The sequence below is a fragment of the Muntiacus reevesi genome, chromosome 9 (genome assembly GCF_963930625.1).
Source record: "Muntiacus reevesi chromosome 9, mMunRee1.1, whole genome shotgun sequence".
NCBI classification, from domain to species: Eukaryota; Metazoa; Chordata; class Mammalia; order Artiodactyla; family Cervidae; genus Muntiacus; species Muntiacus reevesi.
The window spans coordinates 41,909,197-41,927,307 of NC_089257.1; the positions used below are offsets into that span (position 1 = coordinate 41,909,197).

At 34.7% G+C, this 18,111-nt stretch overlaps 1 protein-coding gene across 1 annotated transcript; it reads right to left on the reverse strand.

The window, feature by feature from the left end:
• Positions 1-11,528: 11,528 nt before the first annotated feature.
• On the reverse strand, positions 11,529-14,484 carry LOC136175823 (olfactory receptor 52P1-like). The gene is made up of 2 exons (XM_065946032.1): positions 13,576-14,484; positions 11,529-11,555 (listed from the first exon to the last, which is right to left on the reverse strand). Exons 1-2 carry the CDS (start codon positions 14,482-14,484, stop codon positions 11,529-11,531), a joined length of 936 nt encoding a protein of 311 aa, XP_065802104.1.
• Between the last annotated feature and the right edge of the window lie 3,627 nt (positions 14,485-18,111).

The following is an 18,111-nucleotide window of genomic DNA, read 5'->3' on the forward strand; positions in this document are numbered from 1 at the left end:
TTATTATCATAATTATTATTGTATTTAAGGCCCTAAAGTTCTTTGTTCTGCAATTGTGTGTTGAGCATTGTCTATTTATACCTTATACATTGAAACATATTTATATTTTATATTTATAATATTAAGCAATTTAAGCATATTTATATTAGTAAAATATTACAATCAAACTAAAATGTGTGATAGAGTTATAACTGAAAGTTAATGGAAGTGTTAAGTAAATATAAAAAACTACACATTTAATATACTTGTTTTGACCTACCATATGATATATTAGCAATATTTTTTTAGATAAAAGCAAATTCTATAACTATGTCTGAAGAAGAAAGAACTAATTCTATAAGGGGGGATTATAGGTATTCTATATATATATAGAAGCCTATGTGTGTGTGTGTATATATATATAAGACTTCCATCACACTTGCTCATGGAAGACTCTTACTCTGGTTCTGTTTCTGTGTGCGAAGCATTCACGATTAGCTCATATATTTGTGGAAAGTTATGCCAGTGCAAGTTAACATTTTTTTATAACAAAGAAAACCAAATTCTTCACTTTACAGATAGAGGAAATAAGATCAAAGTGGTCATACATAACAGTCACGAGTAATGAGAAATATGTTTACTCAAGATTTTACTTAAATTAGCTCTGAGCATATATATACTTTTTCAAATGGTTTTCTTGTTAATTTTGTGTTTCCCAGTAAATACCCAGAAGTGAGATAGCTGGATATTGTGGATAATGGTTCTTTTCTGATTCCATATGAATTTTACATTGTTTTGCTTTATATCTGTGAAAAATATTCCTTGGAGTTTGATAGGAATAACACTGAATATGTAGATGGCTTTAGGTGATAAGGACGTTTTGACAGTGTTAATTCTCCCAACCTATGAACACAGAATGCCTTTCCATTTATTTGTGTATTCATCAATTTCTTTCAAAAATGTCTGTACAGGTCTTTAACCTCCTTGGTTAAAATTATTCCCAAACTCATTTTATTATTTTGTTGAGACTGCTAATAGTGTGGTTGTTCTAATTTCTCTTTCTGCTTAGGCACTGTTAGCATACAGAAATGCAACAAATTTTTAAACATCAAATTTGTATTCTTCAATGTTACTATATTCATTTATCATGGTGAAGTTGATAGAGTAATTTGTGCATAAAATCATGTCATCCACAAATAGTGAATGTTTCACTTCTTTCCAATTTGAATGAAATTTATTTCTTCTTCTCGCCTAATTGCTCTGGCTAGGACTTCCAATATTTTGTTTACTAAGAATGCCAAGAGTGGACATCCTTATCTTGTTCTTGTTCTTACAGGAATGACTTTCTGTTTCTCGCTATGGAGAGTGTTACCTGTGAGTTTGTCACAAATGTCTTTTATTATGTTGAAGTACTTCCTATTCACACTTTATTGAAAGGAAATATTGTTATAGACTTAAATACTGTGTTTAGTGTCATACAAAAAGAGAACTGTTATACATCAGTTTTGACAGATTAACATTCCTTTAATTTAGTACATTGTCTCCAGAAATCTAATACTATTAAAAGAATAATTCTAGGTTAGAGGTTTTTTTCCTGAAATTAAACTTAATTTCAAAGTTGCTTACTTCATCCACTCCTGCCTTCTAAAATGATGAAGAGCCTTATCTGAAGACTTCCATCACACTTGTTCATGAAAGACTCTTACTCTGATTTGTCTCTGTGTATGTGAAACATTCATGATTAGCTTATATAGTTGCAGAAAGTTATGCCAGGCAGGCTAATTTTTGTCTATCTGCCTTTTTAATGACAAAGAAGACCAAATCCTTTACTTTACAGATAGGGGAAGTAAGCTCAAAGTGGTCATACATAATGGTCATGAGCAATGAGAAGTACGTTTACCCAAGATTTGGCCTGAATTGGCTCTGAACACGCAGACTAGGCTAGTGCACTTGAAGCAAGCAAGAAGACAGAAATATGAGTACAAGCTAACTGTATGTTCATCTGGACTATCCCATAGAAAGGATTGTGACAGTTTCAGAGCTCCCTATTTCTTGCTGTGACTGACTTTGTAATGAAAATAATAATAATTACAATGCATCTATGTGGAAATCTTACTTCACAAACCAATAAGTATCCTCCCAAAGTCAGCAATCTTTTCTTACGTAAAACATAAGATGAAATATTACTCAGCCATATAAAAGAATGAAATAAGGCCATTTGCAGCAACATGTATGGACCTAGAAATTGTCATACTAAGTGAAGTAAGCCAGACAGAGAAAGACAATTATCATATGATATGACTTACATGTGGAATCTGAAAAATTGATACAAATGAATTTATACACAAAAGAGAAATATACCCAGAATCATATGAAGCAAACTTATGATTACCAAAGGAGAAAGGGCCAGAGAGAGGGATAGATGAGATGTTTGGGATTAACAGATACACACTACTCTCTGTAAAATAGATAGCCGATAAGAACCTACTATATTGCCCAGGTTATTATATTCAATATTCTGTAATAACCTATAAGAGAAAATAATCTGGCAAAATAGATGTATACATATGTATAACTGAATCACTTTGCTATACACCTGAAACTAGCACATTTTAAATCAACTATACTTCATTTTTTTTTAAATGCCTGTATGGTCCAGTTTATATACATTAGGTAGTTGACTCTGTATATAGGGAGTTGCCTAGCATTGTTGGTCAAAGTTGACTACCGACAAGGTGGTTTATAGAAGTAAGAAATTTATCTGAGTAAAAAAATCCATGGAATCTCCTATAAAGTGATTTAAATATTAGGATTAACTCTTATTAGAAAGGAAGCTCTGTTTCTACTTCTCTCTTTCAGCTTTGTGAAGTTAAATTAGGAGTCTCAGTATATACTGGAAATGGAGTCCTGGAATTGGCACTTCCTACTTTGTCCAATATTTATGCATTTAGAAGCCATTGAAAGCTGGAGAAAATAAACTGCTGCATATCATTACATCCCTTGTTAATGTTTGTTATTATTTCCTTTACACAAGGGAATTGCATCCTGCCTTTGCCCAACTGCTGATATAATATTTGTCCTCTATCTGTCTTATTGGAAACAACTTCATTCTAATTGCATGTGCAATTATATATTACCATCCCAGTGCACACATGTAAGAAGATTGGTGATTTGAACTTGTGAGTATGTGTTCTTTTAGGTGCCTCTGAGATTGACACAGAGAAAACGATCTAAGGAGATTGTGGGAAATTGGATTCTATAACTGTGTATAATCACTCTTATGAAATCCTAAAAGGAGAATAATATTTGTCAGCTGTTGGTCCTTTAATGGACCGGAACCTGGTGGTCTGGAGAGTAAGAGAGAGAAAGACGCTGATATCCCCTGGTTTACGCAGAAAGCCAATAGAGCCCTGTTCTTAGGGCTCGCGCTGCTGCACGTAGGCACCGGGTGCCCACTCAAGTGGGTGAAGGTGCAGTGCGCCTTCTCAAGAGGGTCTTAGAAGCCCGGCAAGAAAGTGAGCTCAGCGGGCCTCCGGGCTCCAAGGAATTAGCCAGAAATAGAGAGAGAGAGAAAGACAGAAAGAAGAAATAGAAAGAAAGAAAAAAAGACACAGTGACCCAAGCGCTGATGGAGCAAAGGTGTTTTAATCAACATGGAGTGTATATATATACTGTCTTACAAGGTGGTTATTCTCAGCAAAGATAAAGATTAAAATTCCAGACTTACAATACATAGGATGATCCCTATCAAAGAGAGAGTTGCAAACAATCACCTTTTACCGCATGGCTCATAAAAAGGAAGAGGGTACTTATCATTGTAATGAGAAATGCCTGTATTCCTCAGCCCCGGGAAAGGCGTGCCTCTCCTCTTAATTCCTGAATATTCAGGAAACAATAAGAGCCGGAGGGTTCCTGACAGATCCAAAACAGCACACAGGAAGACTCTTGCTAAATGTTTCCTGACAGTCAGCATTTCACCTAAGATTTGAGGAGTATAATAAATATTACTGAGTTCCTCTTAGTCTACTTAGCATTTTCTACCTTTCTTTCCCCCTTCTCACCCCTAATGACTCTCTTCATATCTTCAATTAAAACAAGTATATAGCCTCACTTATGTGAGCATTCAAAGGTAATACTGAAATAACAGAGGAAACTCATACATTAAGATGCTTAAATTCTTAGCATTTTTTTTTAGACTGGTTCTTTACTTTTCCTAGTCCACACCACCCTCCTTCTCCATGCATATATACATCTGAAAACAAAGCAAATGTATCTGCAAATGCGTTGAGTTTTGCACATTTTTGGCATTAAACAAGTCTGGGGAAAGTAAAATACTAATACATTCCTATTAGATATTCCTAGTAGATATATTTAATAAATTTGAATGTTGCTAAAACTATTAGGTGACTCTTCACAGAGGAGGCAATGTTTGAGTTGAGAGTGTAAAAAAAACAAAAAACAAAAAGAGTATTTGTCTCATAGGAAGGTCCAACGTCGTGTAAGAGGAAACCTAGAGGAAACATTACTAACAAAGGAAAGCTTAGCTAAGAAGTTCTAAAATTCTAAATTAGTTTGCAGAATTCTGACATATGTAATTTTTATGCCAGATATGTTTGTAATGGTGATGATGTATTAAAGTTATCTCCACTATTAATAGCAAATTTGAAAATTGAATCTCTTATCGCTAAGCATTTAGTCACTGAATGTGCGACTGGATTTGAAGGAATGAATGGTTTTCCAGTTTTCTTCTAGATGAATTGAGGGTTTTTCTTCTCATATGTAATTATACATAATAAAAGGCCTTTGTAGAAATCCTGAACCTATTGTACTATTTTGACTATACTACAGGCAAACCTGGATCAAATAAAGATACTTGAATTTAAAGCCCAGATGTGATTTGATTTCTCTCTAACCCCCCAAATGGAGTAATTTCACAAGTTGGAACTGCTTAAGAGACAGTTTAGCAGATGAGTTCTCTGTTCAGGTTAGATTTATCCAGATATGACTATTTATTTACTCTGAAACAGTGATTAGTGAAACTATGGGACTGGAAAATATGTCTGAGCAGGGGGCCATTTTTGATGAGAAGTAAAAGAACCATGGGGAAGACTATAGTTGTCAATGGAACTCAGCGCATCAACAACATACAGTAAGAGTAAAAAAGCAAAAAAAAAGGAGGGTGTCTTGAGACTGGATGAAAAAAAGATACTGGGATTATGGAAACAAAATTTGTATTTTAAAGACAAAATAATTTTAAGCACTGCACAAATATCAACTTAGAAGAGTCCTTTAAAATGTTTGATGTGTTTGGATAAAGTATAATTTTGAATTTTTTCTAAATATACAAGCTTTCAAGAATTATGGACACAAAGTCTTATGGCAGTGGTTTAAAAATCACTTAAATTGATTTTGAAAATATGGTGATTCATAGTGACACACTGGGAATTATAGCACCATTTAAATTGAGACAGCAGATATTAGCAGAAAATCACAACATCTGTGAATATAACAATAGATTTGAATTATATTTTATCAGGAGGGAAATGACTACTAAATTAATATAGGATTAATATACAAATTTTGAGGGAAGGCTAATTATATATATATTTATATATAATATTTATATAAATACTATATTTATATATATTTGTATAAATTTGTTATATAAATATATTAAATAAATAAATATTAAATAAATATTATTATATATTTATTATTAAATAAATATAAATATATGAAAATATATTAAATAAATATAAATATATTATAATTTATATAAATATATATATATTATATATATTCTAAATGCTATATATAATATAATATATAATATATATTATATATATATTCTAGATGCTATACACTAAATGCTTATATTATGAATATAATATATATTATATATAAAAATATATATTAAAAATATATATATATACACACACTAATTATCAGGGAGGAAGTAAAGGAATAATGGTGGCTAAGAGGGTAAAGCCATCTATCTGCAATGTAGGAGACCTAGGTTTAATCTCTGGGTCAGGAAAATCCCCTGGAAAAGGAAATGGCAACCCACGCCAGTACTCTTGCCTGGAAAATTCCACGGACGGAGGAGCCTTGTAGGCTACAGTCCATGGGATCACAAAGAGTCACACACGACTAAGCAACTTCACTTCTCATCAAAACAGAACTAGGAATTAGCTGAAAGAGGAGTGTCCATGTGCGCTGGGGTAGGGAGTAGCAGAGAGAAGGAGCCTAGAGTTTGTAAAATGTAACAAACATCTTATGACCAACAGAAAAGAGTTACTGCAGAGAGTTTGAAGAGAAAGGTGAAAGTTATGAACATGAATGTCTGGAAATCAGCAGGGAATTCAGCACCGCATACATTTTATTGGAAAACCTTCCAGAATTGTGATTTTTTCTATCATCGAGCTTCTCTGTTGGAGAAGTTGAATATATAGATTATAATATGAGATCATAAAGCAAGTAGAAGTAAGGAATTGAAGAAGCAAGGATATTGTGTCAGGTCAAAAGGAGTAGCTAATATGTTATACCATGAGTAAAAAGTGTGAGAAGAATGTGAATCAGGAAAAGGTAGTAAAGGCAGTAATGGTAAACTAAGACAATATGGGCCTTACATTAAACTTCTGTAAGGGTATAGGGAATTGAGAAATGAAGTTAATGAGGGACAGAGAATTGGGCAGAGACTGGTGTGTTTCTTCCTCAGTAAGATGGATATTAATTTAGAAAAGCAAACAAACAACCCTTTGAACTGCAGCTTTAAGGGACTAGGGAGTAGTGTAATAAAGGCTGCATTTTGAACTCACTTATGAGTGTGTTTCTATAATGCCTGCAAGTAATTTTGCACAATCCTATCTGAAGAAGAGAATCTGTGTGATCAACCAATATGGGTTAAAAGTAAACGCCATACTGGATTGACTTACTGGGTTCTATAAGGTGTTATGACCAACCTAGATAGCATATTAAAAAGCAGAGGCATTACTTTGCCAACAAAGGTCGGTCTAGTCAAGCCTATGGTCTTTCCAGTGGTCATGTATGGATGCAAAATTTGGACTGTGAAGAAAGCTGAGCACTAAAAAATTGATGCTTTTGAACTGTGGTGTTGGAGAAGACTCTTGAGAGTCCCTTGGACTGCCAGGAGATCCAACCAGTCCATCCTAAAGGAGATCAGTCCTGGGTGTTCATTGGAAGGACTGATGCTGAAGCTAAAACTCCAATACTTTGGCCACCTCATGTGAAGAGTTGACTCATTGGAAAAGATCTTGATGCTGGGAGGGATTGGGGGCAGGAGGAGAAGGGGATGACAGAGGATGAGATGGCTGGATGGCATCACCAACTCGATGGATGTGAGTTTGAGTAAACTCCGGGAGTTGGTGATGGACAGGGAGGCCTGGCATGCTGCGATTCATGGGGTCACAAAGAGTGGATAGGACTGAGCGACTGACCTGAACTGAACTGAACTGATGAGTTGTTTGGAGAGACCGTCATATGAATGATGTGTCTATTTTCAATATGTGAGAGAAAAATAAGCCTCCAAGAAATTATCATAATACTTAAATATGGAAATTGCCAGCAAATGGCTTTCATAACATATGCTACACTTCCATAAAGGATGAATGGAGCATACAGAAAATAGAGCTATATGGTAGTATCCAGAAGTGGATTTTAATAAATATATTAAAACTGCTTATTTTAAATCAGTAATCGTATCATGAACCTGAATCCCACTGAATAAATATAGTTTCTTATTCAATATTGCATAATATATCTCAAGTTTTATGTACATATTTTTTCCAGTGGTCATGTATGGATTTAAGAGTTGGACTGTGAAGAAAGCTGAGTGCCAAAAAATTGATGCATATTAATACTTTTTTGATTATTTGATACTTTTTTGTTATTCTAGAAAAATACTGATAAAATACATTTTGGTGTACATATGAAAATATAGATATCATTATTTGATTAAATTTTGGTAATTGAAAAGTTTCTTTCAGAAATAATCATAAAACTTTCAATTTTTAGGTATTATTCTATCAGGTAAAAATTTTTGCAGTTCAGTTTTTGCAGAAATGAATTTGTATATGAGAAATTCATGTATCACATTTTAGTATAGCAGGCATTTGACATTTCTTTGTTGTCATTACATATTATTTTAATTATTTATCTGTAAAATATTTAACTTTATACATAATACTTAGAGAATTTCCCTAGGTTCCAACTTTGGGATAAAAGCAGATTCTAAATACTCTGTTACAACCTCTTTATGTGTCCCACATGCATACTTAGCATACCACTTGTCATGTGTAATTGTCATAGGTAGAGCTTTGCTTGTGTCATCTTTGATAATGCCATTTTATACCATTTTCCCAAGATCTAGAGCTGCTCCTAAGAGTGTGTTGGTATTATTATTATTATTTGACTTCTACTAGACTATCTGAATGAATTGGAAGTTCTTTGACTAGAAAATAAAGTTATATGTAGCTCACCGTTTATGTCAGATCTTGTTAACTTACAAGAAGTTAACATAGAAGACCCAACTACATTCAATGAGATGGTTTTCAACTAATTATGCAAAAACCTTAGGAATGCACATTGACTGGAAGGAGAGCTTCCTCTCTCTATAGTGAATATTTGTAAGCTTCCAAGTGTGTATGTGTTTATATCTATCTGTATACATAGCAAAAAAAGAGGACAGAAAGAAAATTCAAAATAAGTTATTTAGGGAAACTCTATGTACATTCACAGCCAAATTTAACTGCAACATCAAAAAAAAAAAAAAATGAATATGTGTGTCAAAATGCCATTTGAAACCACATTTAACCACTGATGGTATGAACCTAGGTAAAAACATAAAACAGGAAAGATACCCAATAAAAACTGCCATCTTGAATCAGACTCTCTAAACTAGAGAGTTCAAAACAAACATGCCCCAGCTCAATGGCATAGTTTTCATGCCCTCGGTGCTGACACTGATCGGGATCCCTGGCCTGGAGTCTGTGCAGTTCTGGATCAGCATTCCTTTCTGTGCCATGCACATCACTGCTCCGTTTGGGAATTTTCTGCTACTGGTCATTATCAAATCTGAGCCCAGCCTCCAGGAACCCATATATCTTTTCCTGGCAATGCTTTGAGTGACAGACATTGTTCTCAATAACTGCATTTTGTAGGACGTACTCTGCATGTAAGTTAAATAAACAAAGTGACAACATATAGCCTCGACCTACTCCTTTCCTGATTTTGAACCAGCCCATTGTTCCGTGTCCATTTCTGACTGTTGCTTCTTGACCTGCATACAGGTTTTGCAGGAGGCAGGTAAAACCTCTGGATCTATAGGTTTGTCAAATTTCACCCCAGTGATCTTGACTTTATCACATGAGCTATGATTTTATAATTAGAGAGTTAATGTCACAAACTTTGTGTGTACATCATTTTCATCCAACTAGAATTAACTGCTTTGAAAGTAGGAAAGGATTTAATTAATCTATGTTTTTCCAATACTGTAGAACCCACTGAAACTCCCTACTTCTCTGACCATGAGTCCTATTGATGTTACACACCAGCAGAGTTGATGCAGTCTTTACAACTCTAATTTTCCAAACCCCATAGTATCTTTAAGTAATATCACAAATCCTATAGGGCTAAGCTTTATAGGGCTGAAATTGGCCCAAGCTATCCAATTGTGTCTTTCTCAGATGACTTAAGGAAGAGAGCACCTTGCAAGTTCTGGATTATACTAAATTAATTTCATTTGACATCCTTACTTTTATTCTTATATTGTTAATGTTGTTAAGGTTGTTAATGCTACTTTATCTAAATTTATTACAAATTTTGATTTTTTACATCATTTTCCCCTTATGCAAAATTCTATCTATTCAGATTATATTCACAATAATGAACTGAAAACACAACAGACTGGTTCCAAATAGGAAAAGGAGTACGTCAAGGCTGTATATTGTCACCCTACTTATTTAGCTTATATGCAGAGTACATCATGAGAAATGCTGGGCTGGAGGAAGCACAAACTGGAATCAAGATTGCCAGGAGAAATATCAATAACCTCAGATATGCAGATGACACCACCCTTATGGCAGAGAGTGAAGAAAAACTAAAGAGCCTATTGAAGAAAGTGAAAAAGGAGAGTGAAAAAGTTGGCTTAAAGCTCAACATTCAGAAAACTAAGATCATGGCATCCAGTCCCATCACTTCTTGGCAAAGAGATGGGGAAACAATAGAAAGAGTGACAGACTTTATTTTTCTGGGCTCCAAAATCACTGCAGATGGTGATTACAGCAATGAAATTAAAAGATGCTTACTCCTTGGAAGGAAAGTCATGACCAACCTAGACAGCATATTAAAAAGCAGAGACATTACTTTGTCAACAAAGGTCCATCTAGTCAAGGCTATTGTTTTTCCAGTGGTCATGTATGGATGTGAGAGTTGGACTATAAAGAAAGCTGAGCGCCAAAGAATTGATGCTTTTTAACTGTGATGTTGGAGAAGACTCTTAAGAGTGCATTGGACTGCAAGGAGATCCAACGAATCCATCCTAAAGGAAATCAGACCTGTTGTTGTTTAGTTACTAAGTCATATCTGACTCTTATGAAACCCCGAGGGCTGTTGCCCACTGGACTTCTCCGTCCATGGCATTTTCCAGGCAAGAATACTGGAGCGTGTAGCCATTTCCTTCTCCAGGGTATCTTCTCAACCCAGGAACCAAACCTGCATCACCTGCATTGGCAGGCAGATTCTTTACCACTGAGTCCCTGGGGAATTTCAACTAACACATTGCTGCTGCTGCTGCTGCTTCTAAGTCGCTTCAGTTGTGTCCGACTCTGTACAACCCCATAGATGGCAGCCCACCAGGCTCCCCTGTCCTTGGGATTCTCCAGGCAAAAATACTGGAGTGAGTTGCCATTTCCTTCTCCACAACTAACACATTATGATGTAGTAAATTGTTGCTCTAAATTATAGATCAGCAAACATTATGTAAAGGGATTGACAGTGAATATTTTAATTGTAATATCTCTGTCCTAATTATTCAACTTTGCCCCTATTGTGCCAAAGCTTCCATCAACAATACATTAATCAATGGATATGATGGTAATCCAATTAAATTTTTATTTAGAAAAGAGGCAACAAGATGGATTTAGCCTGTGTGCTACAGATTGTCCCATGGACTTGACAAAGTCATATTCTGTGAAGTAGGTCAAAAGTAATATTAGGCTCTATAAGTGCAAAATATAGTGCAGTGTTTAATTAAATAAATTCAGAGTTTTGGCTAGATTTATCACTTGGAGACAAGGTCATTCATTGTATACAAGATTGTATGGCCCTTTCACCATTCCCATTATACAACTCTTTATTTCTCAAGGTGCCCAAAACTAGACATTTTCTTATTGGATGCCCCTCCTGCTTTTCTAACTATTTATTTTTTTTCTTTAGATTTTATTCTCCTTTTTTAGTATGCCATCACTCTCTTCTGGATGTATTTTTACTTTTTATACAGTGTCTATTCACCTCCATTGTGATTTTGCCTCTTAGAAAAACTTGAACACCCTTACTACCTGGATATGTTATCATTACTCTTCAAGATTCAACTCATCCTTTTCCTAGCATCTCCTCCAACATACCTTAGAAAATTGTCTCATCATGATGTTTCTGGTATTCCATAATTACCTGCACAATTTTTAAACTGTTACTTTGAATTTATCTTTTTTATTATCTGGGATATATGCTGATTTTTTTCATTATAAAAATTGGTTCAATTTTTACTACTTTGTTTCTCATATATTTGGGCAAATATTTGACACTTAATAAATACTTTATGACATTAACTGATTCTCCCACTGACTTAAGTGACTTGATGTGTTACTTATTGAGACAATAAATTTTGTAGGATGGTTTGGGTGGGTGAATAAGTGTGAAATGTCCACTTTGGAGAATGTTGAATAATTAAGAGGATATCTTTGTAGAGCTATCTATTTCAGAACTCTATAGGTATTTGGAAAAAACATCTTTTCTAACAGATCTTCCAATTTTCAGTACCTATCATGGCACTATTCATGATAATATGGAAGAAGATTGTTGATTACTGTGATAACTGTCTTCTATTCATCATTTAATTTAATCCTTGCTCTGATACTATAAAGTATAAAAGCTATTTCCTCTGTTTAATCAATGATGAAACTCAGAATTTATATAGTCAAAAACGAAACAGCCAGTCATTAATAAGAGAAGCAACATTTGAAATAAATTTATTTTCCCCAGAACCCTACTCTAAAATGTCTGATAGAGACACTCAAAGTATATTCATTGGAAAAAAAAAAAAAAAAAAGGAAGATTTACATCATTGTAAGGAATCAGAGCTAGTTGTAATATAATTCATACAAAAGTTAATAAGATACAAATACAGTTATGAATAGGTAAAATTACGGCTAAAGCAGAATAAAAAGTCAGAGGCTAGGAAGCTCATTCATTTGAAAACACACTTTGACCAATAAGTATTTGAAAAATATATTCCAACCTTTTTCAAGAATCAAGAATTTCCCACTCAATGAGCATTCATTCCATAAAACAATCCTAAAAGTAAAAAGATGTTTTGCACAGAGCATTTATAAATGGGTCTAAATTAGGGTCCTCTGTGCTACATGCATAGTAAAATTAATGTTCTTAATTAGGAAGCAAATTGTTTACAAACAGCACTGGATAAATGTGACTGAAAAATTGATATTCTCTGAAGCCAAAGAAAAGGGAACTGAACGTGGATAAATAGGATTTTCACAACTGTGAAGTGAAAGTGTTCAAGTGTTTCAAGTGTTACTGTGGAGCCAAAATCATGTTACCAGTTTACCCTAATTGGACATTTCCCTAGTAAACTAGAAGTGACTCTTGCCTTGGAGGTTGCCAAAATATTATAATATAATTTATCAGGCATAAGGAGACTGAAAAATCTATCATGATACCTAAAAGAAGAGCAAACATATGGGAATAAATATAAAGTATTGAGAGAAATGTGCTTCATTTTTGGCGTGCTGATTTATCATTGCTACTAAAATAAAAAGTAAAAAGACACTTGAAAATGATTTTTACTCTACAGTTTGTAAACAAAGCATGTAACAATTAAAAATGGAAAAAAATGTTTTCAAGAATGGCAATATCCAGTATGTTGAGAAGTTTAAAATTGCTACAATAACTAAACTAGTCATTTCACATGTGTGGATATTATTAAATATTATGAATAAATATAGGAATGTGAAGTAATATTAATAATAAGTAACAATTGTTGTTAACATTTATTGAAATGACAAATATTTCAATAATTTAAGATTTTGTGAATGTGAAGAAACACACCTTTATTTCTAAAGGAAAGAAAGCATAAAAATTGAAAACAGAGAAAAAAATAAATGTACAGCATCAAATATCCCTGATTAAAACCATAGATGAATCAATAAAGATGTTGGGGACAAGGTTGTAACTTTTGTTAATGTACTATGACTCCATGAAACCAAGTCTACCACCATGGGTTTGTTTTTAAATATCTTAGTTTTCAGAAATTTTTTTGTTTAGGAAAAAGAGACCAGTCACCCGGTCACGAATCTGCTTTGTCTTGACACCATATACCAAGGGGTTGACTGTGGGGGGCACCAGAAGGTACAAACTTGCAAAAATGATATGGACACTTGGAGGCACCTTCTTGCCAATGCGATGAGTTAGAAAGCTAAAGAGGGCAGGTGTGTAGGAGACAAGGATGGTGCACACATGGGCGGCACAGGTGCCCAGTGCTTTTGAGCGGGCATGCTGAGAGGAGAGCCGGAAGACCGCCTGAAGGATTTTGAGATAGGATGTGGCTATGAGTCCGAGGTCCAATATCATCACTGAAAGGGCCACAGAGATTCCATATGCTCTATTAATATGGGTGTTTGCGCTGGCTAACTTCACTATAGCCATGTGCTCACAATAGGCATGATTGATGATATATTTGGTGTAATATGGTAGCCTCTTAATAAGAAGAGGACAGGGTAAAACCATAAGAATACCTCGAGTCACACTGACTAGACCCATTTTGATGACCATTGGTGTTGTCAAGATGGTTGTATAACGTAGTGGGATACAGATAGCTACATAACGGTCAAAGGCCATGGCAACTAGGAAGGCTGACTCAATTATGCAAAATGTGTGGATGAAATACATTTGTGCTAAGCAGATATTAAAGTCAAATCTGTGAGAGCCCAACCAAAAGATGCCAAGCATCTTGGGGGCCACAGAAGAAGCAAGGGCCATGTCATTCATTGCCAGCATGCAAAGGAAGAAATACATAGGTTGGTGGAGGCTTGGCTCTAGTTTGATGGTAATGATGATTATGCTGTTCCCCAGCATGGTCAGGGAAAACAGAAGGCAGACAGGAATACCCATCCAGCAGTGAAAATCTTGCAAGCCAGGAATACCAACCAAGAAGAAAGATGAAATGTAGTGATGTGTAGTATTGTCTTCCATGTTAAAAGTCACTAGGTTGCATGCTTAGACAGAAAGTAGCTGGTCAAATCCCTCTGTGAAGAAAGTAAGATGACAGACTGTTTTTCCCATAGTCCTTTGTGTGTGTAATCCAGGCACACTGCGTAATGACCTGCTTGAAGGGCTGACTCTTCTTCTAAACCTCTGTCAATCATCAGGTTAACCACGCCCCCATTCTTAGTCCTGGAATCTTCACCTGCAAATGAAAAGATTGAGTTTATTTATTTCAGATATTTTTTCCTGAGTTTTGTTCTTTTTTTTTCCAGTTCTGCCTATAGCATGTATTTCTTGTTAAAGGATCAGTTAGCAACATAATAACTTCATCATTGTGCCAAAGACAGTGTTGGATTCTTATATAAACAGTTTTAGAAAAGAAGTAAGTCAAGTTGTCTTTTAAGAAAATTGAGATCAAGTATGAATGCACATACATAAACACACACAAAAATTAACATGGATTTCAAAATACAATCATTATTTTATAATACTCTTATCCATAGAGCACATAATAGAATAAGACCTAACTCTAAAGCATAAAAACAAAGCTTATGAAAATAAGGACAATAAGGGCTTAATCATCAACCAAAGACAAATTTTTCCTATTTTAGATTAACTCCTTAAGAAGATCTGAAGATGGACAGCATATCACAACCATATAAAAAGGGGAAAAAATGGATATTTTATTTCTTTATGCTATCAAATGATCTATAGGTGCTGCAAATAAGCACAGAAGTGTTGCTAAGCTCAGCCTTATTTCTGGAAAGCCAACAATCCCTGCTGAAGGCAGCCCCACATCTGATTTTGGCATCCAACCTTCCTGATGAGAGAGAAGAGCAAGGAAAATACAATTCGGCATTTTTGGTCTTAACAGCAAAAGTAGTTTCTGATGACTCTTGCTGTGACTACCTTCTTTAGTTATGATAACTGGGCCCTATCCTTCCTAAGATCCAGTTTCTACCTGGATCTTAGTACTGTAATTCTGGAATATACACTTCACTTTTCTTAACATGCTTTTTAGTGTATAATTGTTCCCAATATCTTGCTTTGTGATCCTGAGTTCCATTTACATGAAAGTCAATATACATTGTGAAATATACCTAATGGAAATGGTTCCTTGTATAGTTGTTTTAATAATACCTGTATGAAAAAAAAAAAAAAAAACCTGTCAAGTTATGTGTCTTCCTCTATTAAACATGATACACTTGGCCTATGTGAGTAAGCATTTGAAGTGTATTATTGTAAGAAATTGAAAATGTAAAATCAGACATAAATATTTCCAAAAAAATTCAAAACTTAACTTTAGCTACAATTTAGAATCCTAGAGTTTTGGAAATTACTACATAAGGGACAAACTCTATAACCTAGACAGAGAAAAAAAATTAAGACAAAATCGACAATAGTGAACATTCAAGTATGAAAAGTTTTCAAGTATCTATTAAATTTCTGCTCTTTGCAAATCCTTAAATGATTATTTTCCACTTGGAAACTTTGCCAGGTTCCATTCATACACCTGTCTCTGGGAGAATCAAACATACAAGAGGTTAACCACCTAGAAATAAACCCATACATTTTAGCTAGAAATAGTTACATTATAAACAAGAATAATTTCTCTTGATAAATATAATAATGGAAAAATAGACTTTTAGTTTCCAACAAATTTATTTATAAGATGATAATATAATCCTTACCAAGAAAAAGTGACTTCCCCTTGCTTTAAACGAAGGAGGCTTCCTGTCAGAGCCCTAGAATGTGGCACACAGATTGAGGAAATTATGGAGAACTACTCCTAAGTCATAATCTGCTTGTACAGTCACCCCTTCCACCTAGAAGTTCTTCTCTGTCTTCTTTCAGGCTTATGTTGAAAGAAATTTTGGAGAAATTCACTTGTTTCAATAAAGTCATTCTTTATATTAGCCTCAGCAGATAATCTGCTTAGGTAGTCAAAATATCTGCTCAAGACCTCTCTAACATTTCTGCTGTCACTATTGTTCCATCTGCTTCCAAACCATACAAGTATTTAATTCTTTCTGACACCCTGGGCTTTGATATTTTGCCTGTTGCTCAGTCAGTTAGCATTGCGCTTGGCTGAAATCCACCACTCCAGTAGAGAGGACTCTTTTGGAATGCTATGGTATTTTCTAAACAGTCTTTGTTGAAAGCATTATAAATTTATATTAAGGTATTTTAATAATCACACAAAAAAATCCCCAAGCTTAATTCAGTAAGTTCCCCCCTCCTCTTCCATATAACCGTATCTTATTTTGTTGACAACAACAGACACCCAGCCATTAAACTAGGAATTATCAGAATTATCCTTGCCTCCTCTGTTTATCTCTAGTGCCTCAGTCAAGCAGCTATTAAGTCGCTATTTCTGTTAGATCTCTTACCTTATGTTTTGTGTGCATTTATTTTCAAGTGAATCTCCTTCATCAGACTATGCACATCCAAGAAAGGTACACAATCTCAGTAAACTCTCCGTACATTCTGAGGAATGATTGATGTGATGTTTCTCAACATCCTTTACAGTCTCTTAAGAATTTCACAGACTGTTATCTTGCTCTCAAGGCTTCTGACTCACCAGAGATGTCTTGTTTATTCATAGTCATTAACTACCCTTCATTTATTTCAACTGTCTTCTTAGAATATGTGCTTTCAGAATTGTTTCTGGTTATGAGTTATATAACCAGAAACTTCCCTGTAGCAGAAATTTCCAAAAACGGTTATGCTCTTCCATAAATAATAGTGACACAATATGTGTATATTTATATATATGGTTTTACTTGGTTCCTCTTCTCTACTACCAAATCACATTACTGACATTACTCAGTCGTTTCTTAAAAATGTGTAACATCATTTATAAATTTATAACTCCTCCTTTCCTGCTTTACTTTCACCTGCTTTATCTTGAATTCTATCTCACAGCCCATGATATATCATAGATGATAATAAAAGATAACTGCTCTTCTCTGCAAATCCTCAAATGATTGTCTTGCATTGTAGCATGTAGGCCAATATGTATATGTGGGAATTGTTTAAAAATATGACAGTGGTTACCATTGGAACAGTGAAGACTCTGTGGTTAAGTTGATAGTTATAGTTATTTTTAATGGGTTATTCCAATGCTCAGGAGGCCCCTCTGTTTGTGAGTCAGATGGATCCCTTAGGAGACAAAAATTTGAAAAGAGGACTAGGCCAACAATGAATACAGGGCAATAACAACATACTTCTGGAATGCATGTGTACTAAGTCAGTTCAGTCGTGTGTGACTCTTTGCAACTCTATGGACTGTAGCCTGCCAGGCTCCTCTGTCAAGGGGATTCTCCAGACAAAAATACTGGAGTGCATTTTCATGCCATCCCAACCCAGGGATGGGACCCACATCTCTCATGTCTCCTCCGCTCGTTGGTGGGCTCTTTACCACTAGGGCCACCTGTGAAGCCCCATGCTTCTGAAAGAGCTATGTTAATATTCTAAACTCCCCAGAGCTTGTATTGATAGCTCTTATGTGTTTCTCCATTTCAGAATGTAGTATTTAAAAAAAAAAAAGAAATATGATTAACATACAATATTATGTTAGTTTTGCTAATGAATTAGGTCATATGGACCCTTATT

Bases quoted from the DNA above. Each gene is read 5' to 3' on its own strand.
- LOC136175823 (XM_065946032.1), bottom strand. From the start codon at position 14,484: ATGGAAGACAATACTACACATCACTACATTTCATCTTTCTTCTTGGTT. The intron at 11,556-13,575 runs GTGACTGGTCTC...TAACATATCCAG, and splicing joins CAAAGCAGATTCGTGACCGG to GTAGTAAGGGTGTTCAAGTT.